The sequence below is a fragment of the Ruditapes philippinarum genome, unplaced genomic scaffold (assembly GCF_026571515.1).
Source record: "Ruditapes philippinarum isolate M1 unplaced genomic scaffold, ASM2657151v2 ctg6016_1_1_1_1, whole genome shotgun sequence".
NCBI lineage: Eukaryota > Metazoa > Mollusca > Bivalvia > Venerida > Veneridae > Ruditapes > Ruditapes philippinarum.
Genome location: NW_026855046.1, coordinates 24,482 through 36,370, shown reverse-complemented (window position 1 = coordinate 36,370; position 11,889 = coordinate 24,482). Strand labels below are relative to the sequence as shown.

Sequence of the window (11,889 nt, the reverse complement as noted above, 5' to 3'; positions counted from 1 at the left end):
TTCCTGCTTATTATGCATTTCGGAGGTCCTCTAAGAGAGTTTTAACCAAAAATCATAAGAAAATTAATTTGAATATAATGGACATAATATTTTCCATGGTGATAAATACTGTAATAAAAAATGCCAAAATCTAATGGCTTGAACTAAAAAGTCAAAAAGATAAATTGCCACAGGGCTTGACAAATGTTTTTATGAATTGTGCCATTGTGTGCATAGTGGATAGATATATCACCGTAAATAATTATTATTTTAGTGCATAGATATATCACTGTAAATGAACTTAGACATATATGTAAGAAATTATGTTGATTTTTTTCCCCAAGTTTTACAAATGACCATATTGTTGTTGATATGGGCTCTATAAAAGAAATGTTTTACTGTTGTAAAAAAAAAGCTGCATGAATATAGATACATTGTATTCATCACATGCATGTACCTGTGCCGGTTTTTGTGACTTCATAAAATTGGTTTTGCATGGCTAAGCATAAATTTTGACGTGACATCATTTGTGTTATACAAACAATTTGTAAAGACGCGCATTACTCTTTAAGCACCTCAATTAAAAAGTGGTTCTTTTTACCATAAGTAAGTCTTATTTTGGTATTTTGGGTATGTGATGAATAGAATATTATAATCCTGTAAATTCATTACTAAATTTATTTAACTCCTTGAATAAATAATATTATGCTCCACTGTGACTCACATATTATAATTTTATTCAATAAATTCATTATTGAACCTATACTCATTTAACATCCTGTAATAATGATTCTGAGAAAAACAAAACAGAAAACTTGGACTTATCACAGCTCTGCTTATCAGCATTTGGCTTGCAGTGTTGATGACCCTACATAAAGGTTTAGAAGGCCTTTAAAATATTTAAAATGAGTTTGAAAAAATGTTGTTGTTTTTTTATTTATTTTTTATAAAAATAATAAAATATTTGTGTACATGTTAAGGTAACTATATACATGTAGTTTGTTAATGTATACACATGAATGATCAGTCCTAGACCATGTACAAGTGTATTTGTCATCTCAGCCACTAGCCAACAATATTTTAAACTTGTAGACCAAACTGTTGCTTTTAAAAGTTGATTTTGTTTTCTATTTATAAATGGAATAAGACAAAGTAATGAAAAAATCATACTCAGGAATGAGGCAAAATTAGCAATAAGACTTGATTAGTAAAAACAAAGGCATTGAATGGGATAAGGCCAAGGGTGCAAATATATCCCTTTTCATAATATCCCATTTACTCAACAATATTTTACGACTATGCTTGAGAGTTTTGGGGCTGTAGTTAAGAATATTTGCTTTTTTCACTGTTCTATGCAAAGAAATTTGAAAATATGTTATTCCTTTTAGTGTTATATGAATTATTGCTTGATCTCATGTATAATAAGTTGACTTTGAGATATACAAGTATTATTTAAATGATTATCTTTTATTAAATTCTATAAAGATTTATTAGACTTTCCTATTGTGATATTAAAAAGTGTTATTTCAATGCTTTCCAGATTTGACTATAATAATTTATTAAAATATTTTGTGATTTTTTTCAGAAAGTTTCTATCTGTTATGCTAGTATTTAGTTATATACAATGTATATTTTATGTAAGATATTTTGAATGCATGTTGTTTCCTATATCCTGTCCATAATTGTTGCTTTATACACATGTTAATTAACTCTGACTGCTGTGTGTTATTAATGTTTTAACATGATTTTCTTTAACTAATAAAAATCTTTTAAAAACATTTGATTTTATATTTCATTATACCCTTTTGTATTTTATCATGCTCCACCTTATTTTATCTTTCCCCACCTTATTTTATCATGCCCGGCTTGTATTTTATTTTTATTATTTTAACTTATTATGCCTTCTTTCTGTATTTTATTATGCTTCAGTCTGTATCTAATTATATACACCCATCCCAGTAATGTAAGGTTTATTGCTGAACGTTCAGGTCAGAAACAGTCAGAAAAAAAAAACGTAACTTAAAGAACATTTTCAATTTCGCTTGCACCTATCGCCTAATAATATAACATACATGTACTTTGAATAGTATCCTCACAAGCGCGGAATAGTATATATATCCCAGGTCTGACTTAGCTCTAATTATAAACCAATAAAAATTAAAAGGTCGTTGAATGAATCTTACTTATAAGCCGACAAACGGTATGTATTCTGGATATTCCTCGAAAGAACGGATACCTTTGTTGCTTACCTAAACTTTACAACCTTAGAGAATAATTACAATGTAATTTCATGCCGGTATCCCAGTAATTGTTCATGGGTCAATAGGTCAAGGTCATTAATGTATTAACAGATCAAGGTCATTAAGTTAAATACTATAATTATTAAATGCCATGGCAACAGATGATTTTTTAGTTTACAACCAATCAATTTTATCAATCACAAAAGTGTATGCGAGTCCCTTTATGTAAAGAAAATAAATTTAATATAATACATAACCCTTATCTGCAGAACGAGGTCATTTTTTACCTTAAATGTGACACATCATACTTATATCAAAGTCAATTTACGTGTAAAATATAGCCCCACCAATAGTAAACATGTCTCATGACGTTGTGAAATGATAAATATCCGTACAACTGACCTGTTGACCAATAAACAGTTAGGATCAGGCAACCTGTTTTCTAGGTATGGTGTTAAAACGTTAATAATTGCTTCTCCCTACCTAAGTTTTAAAGTGAATTGGTCTACAATGGGCATATTTTCCATGAATATTGATAAAAAGCTATAGAAAATTTTCATTTTGATTTTCTAATAAAACATTGCGTATGAACATGCATCTTATGATGAATGATAATATTTTGTTCTAGTACAATTTATTATCTGCTATATAATATATGTAATATCAGATCCTGTATCTCACAATTGTCAACAACATCCATGAGTAATTGTTCGTGGTTTTTTATTATGTCTAATACAAAATACTATCAATGTTATTATTTATTATATTACAAACCTTCTTCAGTATTAAAACATTTAAGGACTGTTACCGACACCGTTAAGAACAAAACATCAGGTTTTTATTACACAGTCAACTAATTCCTTATCAACGAGTGCTTAATGTAGGTAATCATATATTATCTTATCTTTGCTGTCGGAAGAAACGTAATTAGTCCAAACTTTAAAATAATATTTTGCATTGACTTTAACACATGAAGGAATGGATTTAAATATATCGGTAGTTTTGCTATGTGGAATGCTGGCTACATCCGCAGGTACAGGTACCTCTGAAACAGATGTAATGAATTCGGAAACAAAAAATAATGTTGTTGATGCCAATCTGAATGCTAATTTGAATAATGAAGGCCCTGAAGCTGGTGGAAAGCTTGCAGATATTCTTGAACGTATGAAACAACTTGAAATCAGAGAGAAAACACGTGAGACGATGTATGTACGTGAATTGGACAAACTGCGACGTCAACTTGCCGTACAAACAAAACGTACCACATCTCTTGAAAGACTGGTCAAACATCTTTACAATGGAATGTCTGACACTTCACACGGAAACACTGACAAGGAATCTGATGTACCAAATAATTCAGACATCAATGTTAAGCATTCATCGATACAATCACACAAAAGTATGTTTAAACATTCTTTTTCTATTTTTCTCCGAAAGATATTTTCAATTATGTATGAAATTTGTAATTAACAGTCGAAATATACAGTATAATATATATGATTTTGTTAAATCTATATTGTGAAAAATGTTGTTATTTTTTGTGCAAAGAATGAAAATTCTTGAAATTACAGTTTGCATTTGTGTGTTGAATACAGTAAATACTTGCCAAAAAAGAAGACATAAAAATTAAACACTGAACTGTCATTTAAATTAAGTTGATAAAGTTAAGGTTAAAAATCCCGTGCATATAAGGATAACGGGAGAAGAATAAACAACACAAAACAATTCATAGCGTTTGTGTCACCACATCAAAGGAATGATAATGTTAGAATTTCCTGTTTGAATAAAATCTATTTGCTAACCATTGGTTGCTTTTTTAAATTTCAGTGATGAAAACCCAAAGAATCCGCCGTGCGGAAAATGAATCACCTGTTGCATTCTTTGCTACCCTCAACAATCATTTAAATCATTTGTCTGCTAATCAACCAATAGCATTTGATAACGTCGTCACGAACATCGGCAATGCCTACAATAACCATTTCGGGTCATTTATTGCACCGGTACCCGGTACATACGTGTTTTCGGCCACACTTTTCTCACATTACCACACTAACTACCACGCGAACTTTGTGAAGAATGGTCAAATGATAACGAGGATGTACGTGAGCGGTGGAGAAGGAGGTTATGACACAACAAGTCAAACAATTGTTCTAGATCTTGTTAAGGGAGATGATGTTGGCATACAGAACATCGATGCTGACAAACCGATTTATGGTTTCAACTACAGCATGTTCTCTGGTTTCCTGTTGCAGGAAAACTTTCAAAGCTCTGTAGTAGTAGGATAAAAAGTAAATGAATTGTTATATCTATTAATAAAGCAGGATACCAAATCAGGACTTTTTTGACTATCCATATTGTGTTGGTATCTATTTCACAGTGTATAAACGAAATCATTGTATCATTTAATGCACGACTATACAATTCAATGTGTTTGGGTTATTGTGATTGCCTGACACCATTTAATTTGTGCTGTCTGACTACTCAGGGGATTTGACTTGTTCAATTGCGGGTAGACTCCCGATCATGTCACAGACACGACTCGATCAGGGTAGAGGTTTAGTTTGAATAGGGTCTAAGGTTGTCAGAACCCCACTATCTCCCCATCCCCACCCCGGCGCCCTGATTTGTTGAATTTTCATACATAAAAAAGATACGTAAATAAATACTTGAATATAGGCCAAAACTGGTTTAAAATAAATACAGGACAGTAAATCCTTGTTGATCGGAGCTTTGACCATGCTGAGCTTCCCGTATGATCCCCGTTAGAGAGAAGCCAGGTTTTCAATTAAAACTTAAGTACCCCCAATGCAACTTGGGTCCGTGTTGGCAGTGTGCAATGTCAAACCGTGTTGCATGAGATGTTGATAATATATGGTACCATATACGAAGATATCGTATATTAAACATGTTTAACAAAATATGCCAACATTTATGATAAAAACAACATTTCTTTATTATTTTTAAGTCTAAAATACTCATTTATTATCATTTCAACATTTTGGACGTGATGCGAGAAGGAAAATGGGAAAACCTGCCGATTTTATCACGACCTGTTTTGAAACGCAGTTTATTATTATTTTTTTACTTTATTTTCTTTTCTTTTTTTCATGGTGAAAAAGCAAAAATACGTAAATAGCGTTTATCAGCCGCAATATTTTCTAGATGCATCTTTAATGAAATGAACGATGCCTCTGAAACAGATGCTTAAGATAATATGTATGTTATACAAAGAGATATTCATTTAATATAAAGAATATTTAAACTCAAAATTAACAAAACATTTGGGAAATACTCTAGTGGTTAGTGCCAAAAACAAAACTAATAGCTAAAACTTGCAGATTCTGTTTGGTGTCTTTTCTTGAAAGATATGTAAAGCGTAACATCTCTCAAGCCCAGAAGCACCGGCTTAAGAAAACCGGTCTAGAAAAAACATAACAACACTGTGAAGTACGGGGCAATGTTTTACAGCTGCCATGCAGTGATAGATTGGATAAAGAGCCTGACATGTTGTATTTTAGTTCAAATAAATGTCGTGGTCAAAAGATGAATGATTTTAATGGAAAGACAAACAAAATCATGCATAATTCATTATTTGCTACATACTTACAGAATACTGAAAATTATTAACAAACCCCCTGAATACACTGAACTATGTTTTGGTTGCCGCTACTTGGGACATCAGTTTAACATTTTTATGAAGGGAAATCTAAGAAATATGTCACAACAAGCCACCATACTAAACGTTGGTAAAACCCCATTTACACTATCCCGGTAATAGCCATGGTATCGCAGCGGTGTTTTTAAAAAGGTGAACCGGGGTGTTCCGTGGTGTTTTTCTGAAAAATCAAATTGCATTTACTCATCACCGTTAGAGCCCAGATGTATTCCCGGTTCAGTACCCGATATAGCACCGGATATACATGTATATATATAAGATGAGTGTCGATGCTAACCCGATGTATTCCTGGTTGATCCCGTTGGAGACCCGATTAAACAGGGTTTCATCACGGTCAATCTCGATCATCGCCGAATTCGCCAAGGCTAGGCTATGGGTGATGCCGGTACTATCCCGGTGACGCCCGGTAGTGCACCGATGCTTCTCGTTCAAGTTTGATTCATCATTTGGTATTAAAAGACATAGAGATGCCACCCAAAAAGAAAAAGTGAAAGGAAGGACAAGGTTGGGAAAACTGTGGCTGTGCTTCACAACATAAAAAGAAGGACTTCTTAACAGTTTCTGTGTACATGTATGGGATGCGGTATACGGTACGAAATTGGTTCCTCAAGGCGAAATTGCCAGGGTTTTGTGCCATTAGCTCGACAGAAATACGGTTTCTGGGCTTCATTGTTCCCGGATGAAGGTAGCGCGGTGCACGCCCCGGTTGTATTAAAACATTTTAATACAACCGTGGTGATCTCCCGGTTTGTCATTTCATATCAAACATTCATGCATTAATGTATGCTGACGCATATCGCACAGCACATTCTATTGATGCGATTTTATATTATAATAAACACTTTGCTTAAGAAAATTTAAATAGTAACCACTGCTAAGGATGTCTTATAACATAGTGATATCTGTTGTAGTGGTTTCATATTATAAGCTATACTGAGGCGATTTATATCATTTACTGTACTTAAGCAATTTGTATCTTGAGCTGCACTGAAACATTTTATATCATGAGCTGTACGGAAAAGATTTATATCATGAGCTGTACTGAAACTATTTATATAGGACCATCTATGTATTACCTTTATATTCTCATAATTATTGTGGAGTATTATTGACTGAAGCACAAATACTAGTACATTCTTATTTTATTTTAGAAATAAGAATTAACAGATAAACCGTTATTCCGTTGAATTTTCTTTAGACGTGAGTATCTCAACAGATTATGTATGTGAATAATGGCGTCACAAAGGTATTTTCACTTAATCAATACACATCGTTTGCTTCTGAAAAATTAAAAGATGTTTTCGTGACTTCGTTCATTTGGACTAAGCCTACCTTATAATGTGTATATCATACTAGATAATTTTCAGTTCATATGAGGATTAATTCTTGGAGCAAACAAATGTAAAAGGCGTAATATAGGGTCATCATAATGATATGTTTTCATTAAGTTAATGATGGGAATTTCTGTTGGACAGGCGTATCTTTCCGTGACGCATTATTCACGTTTAAATGAAACATAAAATAACCCCAGTGGCTTTAGTTAATTACTAATTGAGGCGGGCAATCGGCCACTTGTGGATTTACTTTGAAATAAGACGGACATTATATATACAACAGTTGCAGAAAAGTAAGTGTAGATTCTATTTGAAATTTATTTATATAAATTCTGATCGAAAAGTTGACAACCTGTTGATGTAAAGTTATGATATTAAATTAGAAATAATTGGATTTTTTTTTCAGAAAAATTATCAGGGTAATGATAACATTTAAACATAAATGTAAAAAATGGAAGCTTATGTAAGTAATAGAAGGGCTCTGTCATTACAGTAGAACAATGGTAATCTGCCTGTTCGTCCAAGAATTGTGCCGTTACGGTAAAGTTCAAAACAATCCATAACAAAAAAGTAACTGAGAAAAAATACAGAGCTCAAAAGTAAGATTGGAATCCTTTGAAGGGTTGGTTGATAATTTGTTTGCGTTTTCTTTTACAGACTTGATTACCCAAACTTCCACCATGAAACTATTCTTTGTTTTGGCGTTTTTATTGGTTGTTTTGTACCACGTGAATGCCCAGGTAGCCGCCCCAACTCCCGACAAGACCAATAGAGTGAATAATATGAATTATCGTAAGTTAAAAACATTTATCATATTATATAACGATTTAATAAAATTTCTATAATTATTATTATAGTGCGCTTTTATATTATGCCAAAATGTATTGCATTTTTCTTTAAAGTTAACTGTTCTCAGGTTCTTCAAATTGTTTTCATGATTTTCATAATGATGTATTCATCAAATATCGTAAAACGAATCAATTCTTTTTTGTTAAAACATCGACTGAACATTTTAACTTAATATTAAATTTCAGATCTGTATTTACTCACTAAGAATTCAGTTCTGACGGGTTTTTTTTCTTGTCCTGCGACATCTTATAAAACAACGGTTTCCCAGGTTATTTTGCACTGACTGTGATTAAATTCTTTAGAAATGTTCTCATAAAAAAATCATAATGGCCTTTTAAACGTATGTATAAAACGTGAACTTAACGTTGAATATAAACTCAGTGGTTACGTTACCGGGCCTGAAAAGATGTATTGTTTTTGGAAGGCGTTTTGACCACGTGTCACTGGGAATAACTACATGGCCGATATGTTAATAATAATGTTTACATGCAAAAAAAGTTAGGAAAATCTTTAATTACATCATTTAGATGAGAATCATACGTATTTAATTATACTAAATTTCATGTTTAAGTCGTGAATATTTTTGTTTTTAGCAATGAACGTATTTAGCCGGAAGATATTGAATTATCTGTTTTTTCTGTTCATTAAATGTTCTCGTTGACTTATATGTTATATATAACATTATTCATTAACCTTTTTATACGAAAACGAATATAATTTTAGAATATTTAACTGTAAAATAAAACTATCCATGTACGGTCCGATTAATGCTACTGCATTATTTTCTAGCTACGCGAAAAACTATTTATGCAGCGCACAGCAATAACTCAACAACTTTTTTAAACAATTGTTACTCACTATTATGATTCTCGTTTACCATATTTCAGAAATATAAGAATTGAATCAATTAGTTTTCCTCTTTTGCGTTTTAGCAGAAATATTTTATTTATAGATATAATGATTTCAAAGATATTTTTACGAGAAGTTTCAAATATGAATGCATCTAAGCACGTAAAATTTGTTGATTCTTCATAGGTTTCACTATTTTATTTTTCCCCGCTTCAACATTCAGCCTACGGGTCAAATCTTTGAAGAGATTTTCTTTTTTAAATATACTATAAAAGCACTGGAGTGTTGCAGAACTGAGTCATGCAACAAATTGGCATTGGTCAAACTTGTTTTCGGGAGTATTTGTGTAGTTTTCGAAAAGTTTTCTTGTGAAATTTAGCATAAACAGATTTTCGTTTACGAACAGCAATCTGAATGAAGGGATCCTGAGCTGTAAAGTTAATGGCATACATAACCTTTTTTAAATTGATGGTCTTTTTTGCAATGCTTGGTCTTTTGCCAGACTTTGTAGCCAAAATCTTGATTTGCTGTCAGTGACGTCATTTGCAAAAGAGATCGTGCATTGTAATTATGTAACTGTCTGACAATCGTTGTTGTTTTAGGCCGACGGGCACGAGATGCATCCTGAGTCGCAATAATCCCGCATTTGAATTTATTAAACCAAAGAATAACTGCATATAAAACAGATTTAATAAAAACTGTTTTAACACCCTATGCCAAGGAGATTTTAAGGCCGTATTTCAATTGCATACTCTTATCTTCTACCAACCATTTTTTGTGGTACAGTGACACGAGTAGACAATGCAGCTAAAGTGAACGGATTTTAATGAATGTGGTTTCAATGTAAATCAAAGATGTATATATCTATCCGATAACCTTCATTTCATCGTTTGTTTTCTCAATATTTACCAACGTAACGTTCTAGATTATTCACAGTTGGACACTCCTCATACCTCTGTATATACTTACATTACTTATACATACAAAAAATGTATCTATATCTATAAATTATTACATGTATAGTTATCTAACATATACTATTGTCTTGTCCCATTTATGCCAAATCTCATTTCGGGAACCTAGACATCAGATGGTTGAATCCTCGGTGTTTTGTGGCTTGTGCAAACCGAAAGAGAACTGATGGGATTTGAACTTGCGATCCGACACCACTCCTTCATAAAAAAAATTATCGCAGATAATTTAAAATACAAAATTTCTCGTATTTTTCCAGTGCGCGAGCTGATGATGGCAAGGATGCGAGGACAACAACAACAACACCAACAAGGGCCACAGAGAAGACCTTTTGTACCACGACCGAGGTTCATGCCTTATAACAACTTTTTAACGGGGGCACTTCTCGCTAACAATGACGCATTTGATGACATGTTTGAATTTTAAATTTGTTTTTTTTATTATTATTTTAAATTTTGAAACGTTAAAGCTTTGACACGCATTGTGTTACGTGAAACAGAAAACTTAATTGAAAATTATAGAAATACAAACAACAAAAGGAGTTCATAGTGATTATACTTTTAAGGGATTTTAATGTCATATTGAATAACTATTTCGTTTAAATTGAATTGGATTTCCTCGTTTATGTCCTGCGAATTATTTGTTATTTTAGATGTTATTATAAGTAGTTTATAAGATTTTTTATGCAAAATATATACATTACATACATTCTTTAAAAAAGTTTTAATTTATGAGAGAAAAGGAAACAACTGAAAAAGTAGTACTATACTTCAAAGTTATTTTGTGCCTATTATTATTATTAAAAAATATTTTTCGAAATAAAAATCTTCACTACGGTGTTGTAATATAAATTGTGAAAATGTATTTGGAGTTTTTGTTGGTAACGTAGAAACTTAATTCTGGCGGCAAAATATCATACGCATGCTACCAGTGCAGGCCAAGATTAGTTGGCACATTTGTGCCGCTTGATCATAATCTGTACTGCTCGATACTCGATTCATATTTTGATTTTTTCCCTATTAAAGTTAAATGGTTCAGTCCATATTGAAAAATAAACAAGTCCGTTTAAGATATTTAGGTTACATAGAGACAAAACATGTATTTAACCAAAGGGTAAATAGTGTTGAGAAAAATAAATAAATTACCTTAAAGCGAAATGAGACGACCATAACAAAATGCAAAAGACAACTTATCATTTTAATACAAAAAAAATCATTCCCGTACATGTAACGTACGTGAAAATGTTGACTTTTTTAAAGTCCATGTTATTTTGCATATGACTAAATAATAGCAATAACCAACTCGCAACTCGGGATATTAACTGTACGGCTTATTTTAAACTAGCACCTATGAAATATTTTCAAGAAACATCTGGGCTTGACGGAGTATCTAACGATAATGAAAGGCTTGAAGTTTACAAAAACTAGTGAAAAAAAAAACGACAGTAATTATATCTAAATATACTTATAAATATGTACTTTACTAATACAGATTTCAATCCTGCCTTTGAATGAAATTGTTCTAGACAAAACCAACATAATGGGTTTGCGACCAGCATGGATCCAGACCAGCCTGCGCACCCGCACAGTCTGATCAGCCTCCATGCTGTTCGCTTACAGACCCTATAACAAGTAAAGAAATTGATAGCGAACAGTATGGATCCTGATCAGACTGCGCGGATGCGCAGGCTGGTCTGGATCCATGCTGGTCGCAAACCCATTATGTTGGTTTTGTCGTGACACGGCTCAATTGTTCTAGACATTATAAAACTGCTATGGTTTCTGCAGCCCGTACATGTCATTATGATATAACCCATGCATTGAAAATAAGATTTAAAATTAAGTTATGATGTATGAAGAAGCTGTATTCTGTTTGCATCTGAAGTATTACTGGCACCCGATCCGAATTTTACGGCACCGGTGAAACTAGTGTCCTGCATCAATAGAGTCTTCTCCTAAAAGGTTTCCAAATATATTTCACTACAGATATA

At 32.5% G+C, this 11,889-nt stretch overlaps 1 protein-coding gene and 1 long non-coding RNA gene across 2 annotated transcripts; both read left to right on the top strand.

Moving 5' to 3' along the window:
- Positions 1-3,030: 3,030 nt before the first annotated feature.
- On the top strand, positions 3,031-4,645 carry LOC132741951 (heavy metal-binding protein HIP-like). Its single transcript, XM_060730225.1, has 2 exons — positions 3,031-3,618; positions 4,047-4,645. The coding sequence occupies exons 1-2, from the start codon at positions 3,198-3,200 to the stop codon at positions 4,502-4,504; spliced, it is 879 nt and encodes a 292-aa protein (XP_060586208.1). The 5' UTR covers positions 3,031-3,197; the 3' UTR covers positions 4,505-4,645.
- Positions 4,646-7,285: 2,640 nt separating this feature from the next.
- Positions 7,286-10,326, top strand: LOC132741955 (uncharacterized). The gene is made up of 3 exons (XR_009627367.1): positions 7,286-7,522; positions 7,887-8,021; positions 10,159-10,326. It is a non-coding gene; the product is annotated as an uncharacterized LOC132741955 (long non-coding RNA).
- Positions 10,327-11,889: the final 1,563 nt, after the last annotated feature.